Raw genomic sequence first — 17,939 nt, 5'->3', positions numbered from 1 at the left:
CTCCTCTCCTTGCGCTCCTCTGCCGCCTCCTTTTACTGTAACCTGGGTTGAATGACCCAGGTCGATCTCGGGAAAAACCCCGGTCGACCTTTTTGCAAATACACACGACCATACTCCGAGAGGGAGCAGTCAGGTCAGCACAGAGGGGGCATGGTGGCAGGATGGTGGGCTGTGCAGGGGGCCTGGTGGCATGTTCGCATCATTGTGGCCCCGCCCCCCTGCTATACAATGTCGAGAAAGCAGGCAGGGGCTGGGTTACTATGACGCGAATCAGCGCGAATCCAGTCATCCGCCCCCCGGACCGCCCACTGGTGCTCTGAAAGTGGGCTGCCGCCCGGGGGAAGGTGCAAATGGGTGGCATTGGGGGGGGTGGGCAGCTAGAGGGAGGTGCGGAAGACTTGCCCACTTTTCAAGGTGGCCGGGAGTGCCACACGTTTTTTTGGGCGCCTCCCAGCCTTTCTGGGAGAGTAGGCAAGTCCAAGGAGCGATGTGAAAGGAGTGTTAGAGATTCAGAGAGGGGTGCGCTTTGAACACTGGGGTGCAAAACCGTACCTACAGTTTGCGTAGCTTCATGAGACCAATGCAAAGGGAAAAAAATAAATAATATTTTAAGTTTCAATTAAACCCCTTTCATATAGTGACACCAATGACTGGTTCTAGATGTTTTCCCATTGATTCCACTTTACAATCTGCCATCGGGATGTAGACAAATATTGCTGTATTGGTTTATCGTCTGTCAGCTGTCAGGAACTGTGAGTGGAGGAGATAAGGACCTAAATGCTTTCATGTGATTTCAGCCCTCACAAGCCACAAAACCATCAGACGTCTCGGCTGTGAATCTGCGCTGCCTAGGCCCTGTGCTCGGCCAAGATAGCGACTGACTTGGCGTGAGGGATCCGTCGCGCACTGTGATGAAATCCTCCTTCACCCCTGGTTATCTCTCCTCTCCCCGTGCAGTCACTTCTCTATTGCGAGCTCCAGTGGTTCCTGAAATGAAATATGGAAATGCTCTGTGTGTTCCTGCAAAGGAATCAGCGCATCTGACACTGCCTGACTTGTGCATAGGGCTAGTCGTAATCCATTGGCCTCATAGCAGTATCAAGTAGGTGTCCCCCCGTCTTCACATCGTGTCACCCCAACAACGCTGCACGATTGAAATATTGAAAATATCGCGCAAGCTTTTTATGTAAGCGATTCATTTCTTTCTTCCACTAACGATCTGGTATGTGCACACTTTTGCGCATCTGGCGGCTTGCGTAATAGTTCCTGCATGCGCTGTATAGAATTATAGACCTCTGTGACCTACAGGTATGTCCTCATACACTATAGCTGCAGTTGTGCCAAACAGCCCCCCTCAGCGCACTGGGTCTGTGTGACTCTGCTTGCACCGAGCGACTTTTTTTGCATCTTTATCGACAGAAAATGCGTCTTAATCGCAATGTGACGCAAATAAGATGCACCCAGGATCGTGCTGATTAATCTGATATGCGACACTTGTATATATGTGTGCGAGCGAGTATGTATCCGTATCATGCTTGCCGACTTGTAAATTCTCCTCCCCGGGAGAAGCCTGGAGGGGAGAAGCAGGAGGGTGGACTTGGGGACGGGGGTCAGCCCAGTCGCGTCATTAAGCCCCGCCCCTGGCGGGAATTTGACCTTGACGTCGGATATTTAAAATAGGGGGCTGGACTAAATGACACGATTTTCATAGAATCCCGTCATTAGGCCCCGCCCCCAATGCACGGACCCGCCGATCCCCGGTAATATTCTCCCCACTTCACTAGGAAGTGGACAGAATGCGGGAGAAGTGCCTACCCTTTCAGGGGTGCGAGGGTTTACCCGAAAAATCTGGAGCCTCCCGTGACTTCCGGGACGGTAGGCAAGTATGATCTGTATACGAAGTGCCGCAATGCAACGGACGCAGCTTTTTTTCCATTCCAAGTTCCGTTGTACAGGCTCAGACTCCATCGCACACCGCTATACTAGTTGTACAGGCTCAGACTCCATCGCACACCGATATACCAGTTGTACAGACTCAGACTCCATCGCACACCGATATACTTGTTGTACAGGCTCAGACTCCATCGCACACCGATATACTTGTTGTACAGGCTCAGACTCCATCGCACACCGCTATACTAGTTGTACAGGCTCAGACTCCCATCGCACACCGCTATACTTGTTGTACAGGCTCAGACTCCATCGCACACCGATATACTAGTTGTACAGGCTCAGACTCCATCGCACACCGCTATACTAGTTGTACAGGCTCAGACTCCATCGCACACCGCTATACTAGTTGTACAGGCTCAGACTCCATCGCACACCGATATACTAGTTGTACAGGCTCAGACTCCATCGCACACCGCTATACTAGTTGTACAGGCTCAGACTCCATCGCACACCGATATACCAGTTGTACAGGCTCAGACTCCATCGCACACCGATATACTTGTTGTACAGGCTCAGACTCCATCGCACACCGCTATACTAGTTGTACAGGCTCAGACTCCATCGCACACCGATATACTAGTTGTACAGGCTCAGACTCCATCGCACACCGATATACCAGTTGTACAGGCTCAGACTCCATCGCACACCGATATACCAGTTGTACAGGATCAGACTCCATCGCACACCGATATACTAGTTGTACAGGCTCAGACTCCATCGCACACCGCTATACTAGTTGTACAGGCTCAGACTCCATCGCACACCGATATACCAGTTGTACAGGCTCAGACTCCATCGCACACCGATATACCAGTTGTTCAGGCTCAGACTCCATCGCACACCGATATACCAGTTGTACAGGCTCAGACTCCATCGCACACCGATATACTAGTTGTACAGGCTCAGACTCCATCGCACACCGATATACCAGTTGTACAGGCTCAGACTCCATCGCACACCGATATACCAGTTGTACAGGCTCAGACTCCATCGCACACCGATATACTAGTTGTACAGGCTCAGACTCCATCGCACACCGCTATACTAGTTGTACAGGCTCAGACTCCATCGCACACCGCTATACTAGTTGTACAGGCTCAGACTCCATCGCACACCGCTATACTAGTTGTACAGGCTCAGACTCCATCGCACACCGATATACTAGTTTTGCATTTCAAATTAATCAGTGCTGTCTCCTGGATTGCGAATAAGGGTAAAAAAAGTTGTTTATAAATTTGCAGCAGCAGCGGTAACTTTAGCGCTGATAATCGAATCAGGCCTAAGGATGACACGATACGTGCCGCTATGATCTCCCCCACTATGGGGGGTATTCAATTAGGCTGGGAAAAGTCGATAATTTATCGCCGATGACGTCATTTTTCATTTTTCGCCTAATTCAATTATCCCCGCATTCAATTTCAAAGACTTTTCGCAGGTTCGAAAAGTCTTCGAAAAAAAACGGGGATAACTTTTCACCATGTTTTACATGGCGAAAAAGAGTGCAAAATTGGGGTTTAGGGGTGCAGGCTTAAAAAAAAATAGCCTGCACCCCTGGGAAAAGCCCCTAAAAATGAAAAAACAGTTTTTTTAAAAAAAAAAATAGGGACACCGCAAAAAACTTATTTTCATTTTGGGGTAAAAAAAAAAAAATGGGGAACAGAGTTTAAAAATAGTGCAATCGGTTCAGGGGTATTCTGCAATTTAAAAAAATAAGTTTAGGGACTTAAAAATATACTTATCCCCATTTTCATGTGCCCCAAATTTGCTATTCTGCATCATTTCTTTAATGTCGGGGAAAAAAACACCTGCCGCGGCTATTTAAAAATGCAGAACACATTCTTCAGGGTTAACGGGGGTACCCACAGTGATCCCCCATGTCTGGACATCATTAGGGGGGTCCCAGGATGAATTCCTGAAAATTCCCTGATTTTTCCCGATACTTACCTTTCCGCAGGCTCCTGTTATTGCCGGCTCCAAATTGAATACGGTAATAAAGCAGGCACGCGCCCCGATACTTTATCCCCAGAAAAGCTCCGATGTGGAGCGAAAAGTCCAGCATGGACTTTCGCTCTGTAACTGAATACGGGCCTATGTCTTAACTGACCTTTTTATGAGTGTGTACTTAAACTGTTGCACCAAAGACCGCTATTCCTGTCACTAACCTGGCATAATTATAGAACTGCTTCTGTATTGCACTTTTTTTTTTCTCCCCATTTACTGATATTCCCTTCAGCTCCTGCGGTGGTATTAATTTTTAAAACAAACTTGCTGATTGGGTTTCTGCCTGCCTTTTTTAAATTACCTCTACGCAGTTAGCGCACAGTAATTAACCCGCAGAAGCCATCAGTGATGATCCATTTTTCAACTTTTTAGGATGATTAGAATATGAAAATGAAAGACACACAATGCTGCAGATGTTTTAAAATCACAGCAGACAGCAATTAGTGACATGAGAGCCAGCTGCTTATCTCTCCAGATAAAGCCTCTTAATAGGGAATTACACTTGCAGAGCCATTACACAGATGGAACTGCAAGTGATTGAGAGAGGAGGCGTTGGAGTATTAGCGTTGACTTGTAAGAGATATACATATATATTATATGTGTATATATACAGTATAGAGACAGATAAAGGTATAGATATGTGTGTGTGTGTGTATATATACATGTGTCGTTAAAGACAATGAGCACAAACACTGAACGAAATCAAGAACGATTTTGTTCATTGCCGGGCTCCCTCCCTCATCACCGAACATGTTCAACCTGACAATATCGTCAGGTTGGACAGGAAGTTCGGGCAATGTACGTTAACTACCAACTACAAACGGGAGCGCGCATTGGTATTTATCGTTCAGTCGTTTTGGGGCTGAAACTGAACGATTTTTTTGACGACTGAACGACAATGATATAGTTATCGTTCAGTCGTCCAAAAAATCGCTGTGTGTGTACGCACCTTAATAACCCTTTGCCTAACCTAACCCTATCACTAGCGGGGTGGTGCCTAAACCTAAATCCCCACCTGGGAGCCTCTGACCTAACCCACATACCCCCCGCGCGGCTGTCCGCGCCCGCCGCCCGGCTTACCTTCATTCGGGATGCCGGCCGTCGGGCACCCAGTGTAGATAAAATGACAGGCGTTGGGATTTCGACGCCTGTCATTAGACCCCTGCTGGGATTAGACAGTCGGGAAGCCGGCGGTCGGCATTTCCACCGTCGGCTTTCTGACTGCATCCCGGATAAAGGGGGGTGTTCTGTTAGGGGCAAAGACCAGGCCATTTGCTGTTGGAAACTGTGCCCCCAATACCATACTAAGGACGATTTTGTTCTACAATTATTACTCCATAACTGCTGGGGACTCTCGGGTCTCTGCAAATGAGCTGATGATTGTGAGTACATTTTAGGAGTATGAAATATAAGGAGTTATTAAAATCCGTACAAAGCTTCCTAGAGATTAATGGCGGCAGTATATAACAGGTTAAATCTGTGTGAATAATAGACCACTTCCTTAATTAGATAGCAATAATTACTTTTCGACTGTGCCAATAAATCTGTAAATAGACTTAGGACTGCGAGAACCGGAATGTCTCGGGTGACATCTAGTGCGCTTAGACCGCCCACGTCCTACTGGGATATTCAATCTCTCCTCGTCTATGGAGAAGTAAATATGACCGTATCATCTTTTAATTCTCACGTTGGATTAAAGTCCCTCTTCACTGAGGGAACATAGGGTTCTAGGTCAAGCATCACAGTCACTGGAAGGGAAGTGTCATTCATTAATTGTTGTTTGTCTCTTGTTCTGGAATATCTGAAGTAGAGATCTCGCCCCATCTGAGGAGGAGGATGATCTGTGCGCTCCCCGTGATTCCTTCAAAATGTATAAAAAAAAATATATAATGTCTAATCGTAGACCACAGCATGGGGTTTAAATGTCCTTATTTCGATGTTTTTACATTGATACCGAGACGGGCTGCAGGTTCCAGTAAACAGGTGGCCATTGACTGTGCCTGGGGCCGGTTTAGATTGAATATTGCAATTAAAATGACAGGAATAGTTCGTTTTAATTAATTATTGATAATCATTGTAGAAATGAAAGAAAATAAGAGGTTTTTTTTTTATCCTAAGATATTTAGCTTGTACAAAGTAGTTGTTCCTTAAACTTAGTTTTTTGTAAAATTAATTTATGCCATCCTTTTTTTTTTTGTTCCATTAAATATGGAAGAATGCTTCCCAGTGCCATAACAGGGCTTTAATGTGTCCTGTGTCGGCCCCGCCCCCTTTACGCATGACATCGCACATAGAGTCGAGACCAGCCAGCACCCAGAAGCACGGCAGTTCACGGAGCATCTACTAGACGCTAGTGCAGCTCTATACGGTATGCGGCTGTGACATCCCAGCACGGGACTAATGATAGGCATCGAAATCCCCACGCCTATCATTATCCACCCGCCGAAATTCCAATGCCCGGCATGCCGACCAAAGGTAAGCCGGGTGTCGTGAGCGTACGGCTGCGGGGGTTTTAGGTTTAAGGGCTCTCGGGGGGACTTAGGGTTAGGCACCCCCTGGGAGGGTTGAGTGTTAGGCTTGGGGAAGGGGGGGGGGGGTGAGGGTTAGGCACCCCCGGGGGGAGGTTAGGGTTAGGCACCCCCACCCCCCCTTGAGGGTTAGGTTTAGGGTGTGGGGAGGGGGCATCAGGTTTAGGCACCCCTGGGTGGAGGATAGGCACTAAGGGGGAGGTTAGGGTCAGGCACCCCTAAATGAGGGTTGGGGGGGGGAGAGGTTTAGGGATAGTAAAATACTTACCGTCGGGATCTTCAGTCTTCCGCCTTTTGGCGTTGGTATTACATCCGCTGGGCTTATGTCCGGCAGTATGTCATACCAATTCCCCCTATACATGGTAGGGTGCCTTCCTGTAATTTCCAAATTACCAGTCTGTAGCGCTACTGGCTGCAGGGTGCCCTTGGCATAGCGACGTTGCCCCCCACAGTGCCCTGTGCTCTGTGCAGCAGCGCCAGCCACACACCCCTATTACTGCACTTTTTGCTTACATATTCGTATTCTATTTAACTTTATTTATGATAGTATGGAACGTAGTAACTAAATGAGGTGGCCGCTTTTAATCTAATTATGAGTAAAGAAACCAGGTAACCACTAAAAGGAGAGCTTTAACTGTTTTACATTTTAATAAGATTACCCACACCCCCCGATACTTACTTTTTGGTCCTTTTCTGTGGTTTTCAGCCTTGCACTTCTATAAACAGACAAGTGTTTATTTTCTTTATACCAGGAATTTAAGGAAATAAAGGGTGCATTCTTAATGGACTTATGTATAGAAAAATAGTTATTATTTTTACATCTGCTGTAATAATAAACCGTTTCATGCAACTAAATGTTACGATTTTGTCACTGTAAATGTCAAAGTGTTGCAATGATAAAGCATGAATAATGACCCTTTCCTTTCCTTTCTAGGTGCATGAAAAGTTACAGAAACATTCTGGCCTGCATTACGACTCCAGTGTTCCTCTAGACATCACCACTGACACCTTAAGACCAAAGCACCAGCAGAAAACTAACCAGCATCATCTTGACTGGTTACCAAGCCCAGACTCTGGCCCGTCAACACAGAGTGGTTTTCGGAATGCAGAAACAGGCAAAGAGGCCTCTAATGTCACCAAAAGTCCAAATCCGGAAAGGTCGTCTCCATTTCTCAAATCTCAATCAAAAAAAATTAATGTGGGAAGTCCTTGGAGTCACATTTCAGCTTCAAAGGAAAGTCCAACCGGCAGTTCTGTCTCATCGCCGAGTAGCAGCAGCGGTTTACCGGCTTCCAACAATGCCGAAACTAATGGGCTTTCGCCCTTAGAGGACCAAAAAGGTGCGGCCGCTGACCCACCAGAGCAGCCCTTTGGTAGTGCAAAAAAGAAATCTGGCAAAAAGGAGCCAAATCAAAATGTACAGGTGACAGAACCTGAGCGGGCAAAAAATAATCCAAAAGCACTTGATCCCAAAAGTCATGACACTGCAGAAACGAAGAAAGATAACGAGAGCTTTCCAGCTACGCAGCAAAGGCCAGACGTCGCATCTGCAAATATGTGCGAAAGTGATTCGAGTCATGTGCGCATCACAATTCCTATAAAATCCACAACAATCGATCCACCTTTGAATCGAAGGAAAAAGAGACCATCTCTGAAACCAGCTATAGACAAAAAGGTACCAGACCAGGACCAGCCTTCTGGGCGGCAAGTAACTAATGAAATGTGCACCCAAGTCATTTCTCAACCCCAAGCAAACAGGAAAGACAGCAGAGTAGTAAAACAGGGTAAAGTTACCAGTCTTGAACCGCCGTCAAAGTTAATGGACCTAACTGGAAGTGTAGGAAAAACATTCATAAATGGCATGACCCGTTTGCAAAAATCAGCTGCCCTGCCTGTATCAAAAGCCATTTCTGATAGCTCTAGGTCTAAGGTGCCCGATTTACAGCATCCCAAGTTGGCAGCAAAGAAAAGATGGGCATGCGGGAAGCCTAAAATAAATACTCCCCATGAAAATTTGGTTTCTCTTTCTGAGAAAATTGTGGTAGATCCTCCGTCTGCTTACCCAATAACTCCCTCTAGCCCACTTTATACGAATACAGATAGCCTTACAGTGATTACACCTGTGAAAAAGAAAAGGGGTAGACCAAAGAAACAACCTTTACTTACTGTTGAGACAATCCATGAAGGAACGTCTACAAGCCCAGTAAGTCCCATCAACCGAGAGTTCCTTGGTATGAATAAGAGAAAGGGTAGGCATAACCTTGCTGACCTGGTTCAAATAACTCCTTCCATCGAAAAATCAATCAGTGAGTTAGAATTTCACAAAAAAGTTGGAAAGCTTGGAATATTGGATAAAAAAACTATAAGAACCATCAACAAAATGAAAACTCTTAAAAGAAAAAATATCCTAAACCAAATTTTGTCTTGCTCAAGCAGCATAGCCTTGAAATCTAAATCTCAGCCACAGTCAAATGCAATAGCAACTGTAACGACAACTCTTGATGCCAGGTTGGGCAAGCAGATTAATGTCAGTAAGAGGGGAACAATCTATATAGGAAAGAAAAGGGGGAGAAAGCCGAGAGCAGAGCAGGTTCCCCAGCAAAATGACCGCAGAACAGCCATTAAACAGACCAAGCCTGTTTCTAGCCAGCCCGAAATCCCAACAGTGCCTTCCAACTTGCAGTCATTCGTGGCATCTTCACCAGCAGCTATTCACAGTTTTGCAACACAGTTTATAGGTTCTAATGGAAATCTTAGTCCTGCCAGCACTGACACAATATTTTCAGATTTAAAAACTATGCCAAATCTTCAGCCAATCAGTGCTCTTCCAACGAAAGCCCAGAAAGGAATACACGGAAGTTCATGGAAGTTGTCACCACCAAGATTAATGGCTCACTCCCCTTCTCATCTGTGTGAGATAGGGTCCTTAAAAGAGGTCACACTGTCTCCTGTAAGCGAGTCTCACAGTGAAGAGACCATCCCGAGTGACAGCGGAATTGGTACAGACAACAACAGCACTTCCGACCAAGCTGAGAAGAGCTCAGAATCTCGTAGAAGGTACTCCTTTGATTTTTGCACCCTGGATAATCCAGAGGTTACTCCATCTGAAACCAGCACAAAGAGCAAGCATGGCCACCGACAGAAACATCTCATCGTTGATAACTTTCTTGTTCATGAAAGTGTTAAAAAGCCAAAGCACAAGAGAAAGAGGAAAGGTTTGCAGAACAGGGACAATCTGCAATTCCTTGCAGATCTTGAAGACCTTATAAACAAGTTTCAAGTCTTCAGAATTTCCCACAGGAGTTACACGTTCTACCATGAAAATCCTTATCCCAGTATCTTCAGGATAAACTTTGATCACTATTACCCAGTGCCATATATACAGTATGACCCATTGCTCTACCTTCGCCGGACCTCTGACTTGAAGTCAAAGAAAAAGCGTGGTAGACCTGCCAAAACCAATGACACCATGACAAAGGTGCCTTTTTTACAAGGGTTTGGGTACCCTATTCCCAGTGGAAGTTACTATGCACCATATGGAATGCCTTACACATCAATGCCTATGATGAACCTTGGTTATTATGGTCAGTATCCTGCTCCTTTGTATCTGTCTCACACGCTTGGGGCAACTTCTCCATTTATGAGGCCCTCTGTTCCACCACCACAGTTCCACACATCCTCGCATATGAAAATGTCTGCGGTCGCCAAGCATAAAACCAAACATGGCGTACACCTGCAGACTTCCGTAGGTATGGGCTTAGGTGACGTGGCCTCATCCAAAACCGGAGCTGTTGGACTTTCAAGCAGCCGGCTTCACAAAAGGAAACACAAACATAAGCACAAGCATAAGGATGACCGTGTCCTCGGGGGACACAGTGATTTCAGTGGTTTCTTTTCAGGCAAGTCCACAAGCTTTTCAGGTCATGCCGCAAATGAGAAACTGAGCAGCAGTTCTAGCAAAGACCTTTCCTCTGCAAACGATAAAAGCAAATACAAAGAGAGGCCGAAGCACCAGCATTGTGAAACCGGACAAAGAGGTCCAAAGTCGTCCTTTGAAGTGGACACTCTTTCATCGTTATCACTTTCAGATAGTCAGCACTGGACTCAATTGAAAGATAAAAATGACTTAAGCAATGAATCTGTCGATAACTGTTTGAAAAGGTTTTCTGGGAACGACTGCAGTTCCCGAACGGAGTCTTCCGACCTGTTTGGGGAAATTAATTCATCCAATGACAAGAGAGATGGTGAATTGAATGGCAATAAAAGGAGGACATTTGAAGGGTTTGGATCCTACAGAGAAAAGGACATTCAGTCATTTCGAATGAACAAGAAGGACAGAAATACTTTTGATGCTTTAGGATCAGGTAAGACCTGTTTGTAATCCTATATAGGCTTAGATGTGCATTAGTACTGGGGCTATGATGTGTATGTGTATACAGTGATTTAGCTTTTTCTACTTTTGGTTGGAGTGCAATGTTAGGTTTTTGTTTTTTGTTTTTTTAGTGGGTTTTTTGTTATACTTGTTGCCTGTAAAGGTGTGTCATCTGAATAAAACTGTATCTGTACCATGCTGTATATTAGGGCACTTTAATTAAAATATTCATGCACAAAGAGAACTGTTTATAAGGTATAAATGTTGTTACAATGGATTAGGGATGGCCATCTGTGTGCCCACCATTGATGGTTCCTGTCAGGCCATGGCACAGAGTTACTGGCTGACAGGAACAGTCTTTAGGAAAGTAAATGATGCACAGCGGGCACATGTGACCACCTACCACAAATGATGGCACATTTTTCAATTTGGCCACACAAGTGAACATAAACCAGCTGGTGCGGCAATTTGATGTCACAGGGTCAGATCTTGGACGTTCTGCAACTACATTTCCTGCCAGTGCTGTATGCCATCTAACCTCAATCCCATGTAGGTTAGGATCAGTCTCTTGGCATCACTGAAACAATGATATTGAGCCAGTCCAGTCTAGCAATGACCTAATTGTCAGAATTACAGCAAATCTGGTCACATTTAAGAATTTACACAGTTCATAGTGGCACTTTGTAGCCTCTAGAAACCATAGAAAAGTAATTGATATGACCTATTAAATGGGGACCTGGGTTATCTGCATAGTACTGTGACACCCTATACAGTAACATGCTTCAGAATGCACATGCGCTGGGTCAGAGGTCACACCTCTTGCATGCTTTGGGTCCTAGTGCCTGTAGGGATGTTGGAATCCCGACTGCTGGCATCCTGATGGTAAGTATTGGGATTGGTGGGGGGGTTAGGCACAAGGGGGAGGGCTAGGGTGTGGGGGGGAGAGTTAGGGTTAGGCTGCGGGAAAGATGGGTTAGGGAAGGGTTAGGATACTTGTGTCGGTACTGTGCCCGGAGTGAGAGGAGACAATGCTGGAGCACACTACTCTCCAACACCCACCTCACCCTGAGCCACCTCCAGTTACATAAAACACGTAATATTTTACCTCACGTGACTATGTCAGCAATGTCCTTCCTGTAACCAGAAAACATTTTAGGGATATGTGTTAAAACAATAGCAGATAAGTCCTATCAACACACATCAACTATGTTCCAGTCTGCACTTCTTAGGAACACATTTAGGAGTTGTGACGTTAGTTCCTTAGTCAACGTATCAGCGACATTATCCTCACTCCCTACAAAGGTATTGTTGACAGACTTCTTCTCCATTAACTCATGGATGAAGTTATGTCTTAAGGCGCTTTCTCACACTACAAGTTGATAGTCTCATCATGATTCAGAAGACCTAATTCATATATAACCTATCTTTTAAGTATAAGGCTTCTGTGGCACGATCTGTAAGCGCCATGTACTCCACCTCAGTGGTGGATAGGGCAACAGTGGGTTGCTTTCTGCTCACCCAGCTGACTGCTGCGCCTACCATTGCAAACAGATATCCCGTGTAAAAATGGCTGTCATCCTCATCTGATCCCCAGCCGCCAACACAGAAAGACTTCAGTTCAGTATTCCTATAAAGTACTTTAAAAATTTTCGCTTCAAGGAAGTTGAGCCCTTGAGATATTTTAGGATTATTTTAACTGCAGTCCAGTGTTGTTCCCCAGCAATAATGGAAAACTGGTTTGTACTTGACCAGATGAATTTATCGCTTACTAGCAACACCCATTTGAGAGCTACTGCATCAGAAATTGTACTCTCAATGGTGACAACAATTTGTATAAAGTCATCTCGTGTAGAATTTTTCTTTCTGATATATTTTACAACATGTACTTCGGGTATGTTAGTCTTTTCATGGTTACTTTGTGGACAGTGAATGAATGAAAATTGCAATTGGATTTAATTTTTTTTTTTATTACCCATCTAGTAGAGCAGAGATGGAGAACCTCAGGCCCGGGGGCCGTATAAAGCCCCCAGAATCATTTGGTCTGGCACTTGGAGCCTCTTTTTGCTGGCCTCATCTGGCTAACAGGGTGCCTAGAATGGTACCCTGCAGCCAGAATCTGTGCAGCAGTGCCGTCTGGGCTGTCATTAGTCACACTGCTGCCCTTACAGGGCATTGCTGTAATCAGCGGAAATTGTGGCCCCGCCCTGTGTGACATCACACCGAGGGGGCGTGGCCTGCTCCGGGCTTGCGAATAATGTTATATATATATATATAAATGTGTGTGTGTGTGTATGTATATATATATATATATATATATATATATCAGAATGGCCCTCGGCAGAAAAAAGGTTCCCCACCCCTGTAGTAGAGAAACGGGGGTAAAGCCTCCAAGACCCCTGGAGATCTGGATCACTCCCGCCCTTTGCCCTGGTAAAAAAAAAAAAAAATTCTCACTGTGGGCCTTTTTCTGACACACAGGCAATGCCAATATTCACATAGTTGAGCATCTTTTTTTTTTTTTTTTTGCGTTACTGCACGTTAACGATACTGAATTAGAACCTCTATATACCGGTGCCTATACCTTCTAATATCCTACCTATAAACCTCTAAGGATGACGCTATTTTGCGTACGCAGTCATACAGTAAATAAAGACTTAAGACCTAGAATCTGTGGTTCCAAAGCACAAAGTATTATTCAAGTAAAAGTACAGCAGTTACACGCTATGATCCTCATATAATCTAAGCGCAAAGAGATTATACAGACCCAAGTACAATTATACATACGCAGCGCTCTCTGGTCCAGATGTTAGGCATCAGCAAGAAACCCCTCATCAGTCAGCATTCAGCAAGAAGACTAAGACCCAGTGTTGGAGCACACATATTTATACCCCCCAGTAATAGACAACACAATAGAGAAGTTTGTTGCTGATGCCATTGGTCCTCAAGGGGGATACATCTGTTACAGAGCATTTAACAGGCTGATTCAAATAGACACAACCCAGCCTCCAACAACTGAGGGTCTCTGGTTTCCCGTCCCATGTAACATCCTAACAGTTGTTCATATAATATACATTTTGTTGCTTGAAGTCTCTGCGGTCCATAAGTTGAGAATGCATGATGCGATATCCACACCGATAATACCGGAATTCTGTTGAAAGAGTACGCATCAGTACAAAACCAAACACTGCTTACTTAGCATGTATAAAACCTTAGTTACCAAATAATCTTTATTTCACAGCATTTATACTAAATGAACGAACTTAAATCTTATCCCTTAAAGCTTATGGAACCTTGTATGTGGATATGTAATGTGTGAGTATGCAGGGTTTGATATAAAGACGCTAGTTAACTTGGAGCAGATGCGTGTGCATAAAGCTAATGAACAGTGTTTTCATATAGGATCTTATGCATTCGCTAATATGCGATTATTTACCAGCGCAATTGTGCAAATTAATGTGTGTATGAGTAATGGTGCACTTAAATCTCACTTAAACTAAGTGAACACCTAGCAGTGTGGAATGCTGAGCCTTATAGTTCCACACACCCCCCTCTCTCAGCAGCCCCCACCCTTCCCAGGCTCAAAAGTAAAGTCCTTTGTTCTCCCAGGTTCTTGTGTAAATACAAATTAGCACAGCTACAAGACCCAAACCTAAGATAATACTCTTGGCTTTGAAGGTATTTTATTGCAGGAAGCCTGCTAATGTAAGGTGTGTATTCGAGCAGGGCCACCTGGAGTGAGAGCAGACGTTCTATCCAGGAAGCTTGTCTACACAGGCTAGTTGTCACGTGGCCATTTGCTCTGTTGTTGCTAATGCAATCCAATTTTGACATACTGTAAAGCCGTTTCTGAAATATATACTTTAGGGGAATTATAATACTATACACTTTATCCAGAGCACTCAAACTACGTAAAGTCATGAAATGGGCTTTTGGTGAATCGCCGTAACTTATGGCGATGGTCACAGATGCAATCGCATGATGCTAATAGTAATATCGCCACATGTACTAAAGTCTGAGTTTATCTAAAATGGCGCTTAGGCTGCCATTCGCAAAATGGCGTCTTGCGATCTCATTTCCAAGATGGCGTCTTGCGGCCAGTCGCAAGATGGTGTTGCTGTGATTCAATTTTAAACTGATCTTGTCTCAGCCAATAATCCAGCTTCGACAACGTGCATGAAAATCCCCCAAAATTCCTATGACACACGTTGCAAAGGGTGTAAGCTGCGACGATTGAGATACACAGGATCAAAAAATGTTTGGGAAAAGTGCAGAGCATTCCTGGTCGGTGACTAACAGGCGCACGGAGATGGTCCATTTTTTGGGAAGCGTTTGCGTACAAAAGACGCTCAATCGTTCACTTTGGAGGTCATACCCAGATGGAAAATCTGCACCTCCTATAGGACTATAGGCGCTTAAAGAGTCATCAGGCGGTGTTACAGTATCTACAGTGCCTCCAAGTGGGCGGCTCAGCCCTTGCACATTCATACGCACCAATGTACACCAGGGAAGGACTGTGTAGTGGCATTTGCATAAAGTTGCAGACAGGGGTCCCCCAAAAGGGTCAGCCGCGCCTGCGTCCACCTCTCAATCAGGACCTGTATCACTATCGCTATTTCCTGGTCAGAAACCAGGTTGTGTATTACTGGTTCAGCCAAAAATAATATTTTGCACCTTTGCTTTGAAATACAGTTGTCAGCGGGAATTCCAATATTCCAGCATAATGCCGTTAAAAAATTACACTGTACATTATTTAATATTAATTATGAATAACTCACAATGTGGGTGTAGTTGTTTGGTGAGGATTATTTAAATTAACGTATACATTTACTTTCAGGGCATAATTATATTTCAATGTAATTAAAACAGGGGCCGTGTTATGTTTCAGGTCGTTTAATGTTTTCAGGAAAAAAGGCAGTTCAATTAAAATGTTCATTGGTTTTCTGATTGCAACTCGTGTGATGGCTCTTTGTAAGGATATTACTCCGGGTCTATTGGAAACATGTTTCCTTAATTAAAAACTACAGTGAAAACTAAACCATAATTAAATGGACTTTGGTGTTCAACAGTGAGCTTGGAGACTGGAATAATTTTCTTTTGGCCATGTGATGATAGAATAGCTAAAATATAATTCAAACACATCTAAAAGGGAACTAAAAAAAAAGATCCCCTGTATTTACCTGAAAGCGTGGAACCTCTGCACACCGGGCCTTTACAAATGTCGCAGACGCAGAGGATTGTATTGAGACGCCCACCTGCGGTGTTACAATCCAAGCGTCTGCATTATCGAAGTTCTGAGTAACTCTATCCAGGATAGCTGTGGGAATTGTAGCGCCAGAGACCTTTTTATTCTATACCGTATCGCAGATGCAAGATGTGACACGCCTCGAAAACTGGTGCAACGCATCTAAGTTTTTTACTGCCACTCTCCGTTACCTCCCACAAATGCTTCCTAACTGTCAATCATAAAATAGCAAAAATAACAGATAGCGCTGCAATCAATAGGATAATCCACACAATAATTTTAATATGTAATATACATGTTTATAAATACTATATTTAAAATAATAATAAAATTGGCCAATATTGAAGAGAAAAAAAAAAACAATTATAAAAAATGGACAAACATTGTATGCAATATTCCACTTGTTCTAATTGACAATGAATATAAACTAATCTCTTATAAAAACACCATTAACATGGTACCATCAAGTAGTAGCTATATACTCCACACATGCAGAGACTGCACATTGAAAATGAGCATATATGTTTTAGATAATCAATAATTACTGGTCATGCTTTTTTATGCAGGGCTGTATAAAATTCCAAGGATAATGCTGCTTTTTTGTGATTATAAAGAGAAAAAAAACAAACATACAGTCCAGCACTTGGATTGTTAGCACACTAAGGTGCAAGTCTCAATAATTCAATTGTTCGAATGATTGACACATTAATAAAAACATACGTTCCAGTACTTATATGGTTAACACGCTGTAGTGTAAATCTCAGAATTCCATCCTCTTTGTTTTTTTTTTTTTTTTATAAGCCCATATCAAGCATTTGAGATATTTATCACACTGAGGTACAGATCACCGTATTAAATGAAGGTATGCAGTCCAGCGCTTTGGTGGTTAACACACTGTGGTGCAGATATCAAAGTTCAATCCTCTCAGTGTTTTTTTAGCACATATCCATGTTATAATATTAACTAGATACAGATCTCAGAATTGAATCCTCTTAGTAGTTGCTATAACACATATCAAGCACTGAGATGGTTATCACACTGAGGTACAGATCAACATATTAAATAAAAGCATGAAGTCCAGCACTTAGATGGTTAACACACTGTGATGTAGATATCAGAGTTCAATCCTCTTAATGGCTTTTTTAGCACATATCCATGTGATAATACTCACTGGGAACTTAGCAGAGGGATATTGTAATACTCCTTCCCAGGCTTAGTGTGCTTTAAAGCTGAACAGTCCTTGCTGCAAGCAACAGGTAACGTGGAGCATGCACGTTGGTAGGTATAATGTAACGCGTTTCCCCGCCTCTCTCAGAGTCTCAGCGGCTTCCTCAGACAGAGCTCTGTCTGAGAGAGGCGGGGAAACGCGTTACATTATACCTACCAACGTGCATGCTCCACGTTACCTGTTGCTTGCAGCAAGGACTGTTCAGCTTTAAAGCACACTAAGCCTGGGAAGGAGTATTACAATATCCCTCTGCTAAGTTCCCAGTGAGTATTATCACATGGATATGTGCTAAAAAAGCCATTAAGAGGATTGAACTCTGATATCTACATCACAGTGTGTTAACCATCTAAGTGCTGGACTTCATGCTTTTATTTAATATGTTGATCTGTACCTCAGTGTGATAACCATCTCAGTGCTTGATATGTGTTATAGCAACTACTAAGAGGATTCAATTCTGAGATCTGTATCTAGTGAATATTATAACATGGATATGTGCTAAAAAAACACTGAGAGGATTGAACTTTGATATCTGCACCACAGTGTGTTAACCACCAAAGCGCTGGACTGCATACCTTCATTTAATACGGTGATCTGTACCTCAGTGTGATAAATATC

At 43.8% G+C, this 17,939-nt stretch overlaps 1 protein-coding gene across 1 annotated transcript in view; it reads left to right on the top strand.

The window, feature by feature from the left end:
- SETBP1 (SET binding protein 1) overlaps window positions 1-17,939 on the top strand; it is a 212,858-nt gene that overhangs the window by 157,726 nt on the left and 37,193 nt on the right. The window contains exon 3 of the mRNA XM_088476516.1: window positions 7,417-10,846. Coding sequence (XP_088332642.1) covers window positions 7,417-10,846 — 3,430 coding nt within the window. The remainder of the gene's footprint in view (window positions 1-7,416; window positions 10,847-17,939) is intronic.

This window comes from Taudactylus pleione, unplaced genomic scaffold, assembly GCF_031769625.1.
Source record: "Taudactylus pleione unplaced genomic scaffold, aTauple2 ptg000189l, whole genome shotgun sequence".
NCBI lineage: Eukaryota > Metazoa > Chordata > Amphibia > Anura > Myobatrachidae > Taudactylus > Taudactylus pleione.
This window is presented reverse-complemented; position numbering and strand designations above follow the sequence as displayed.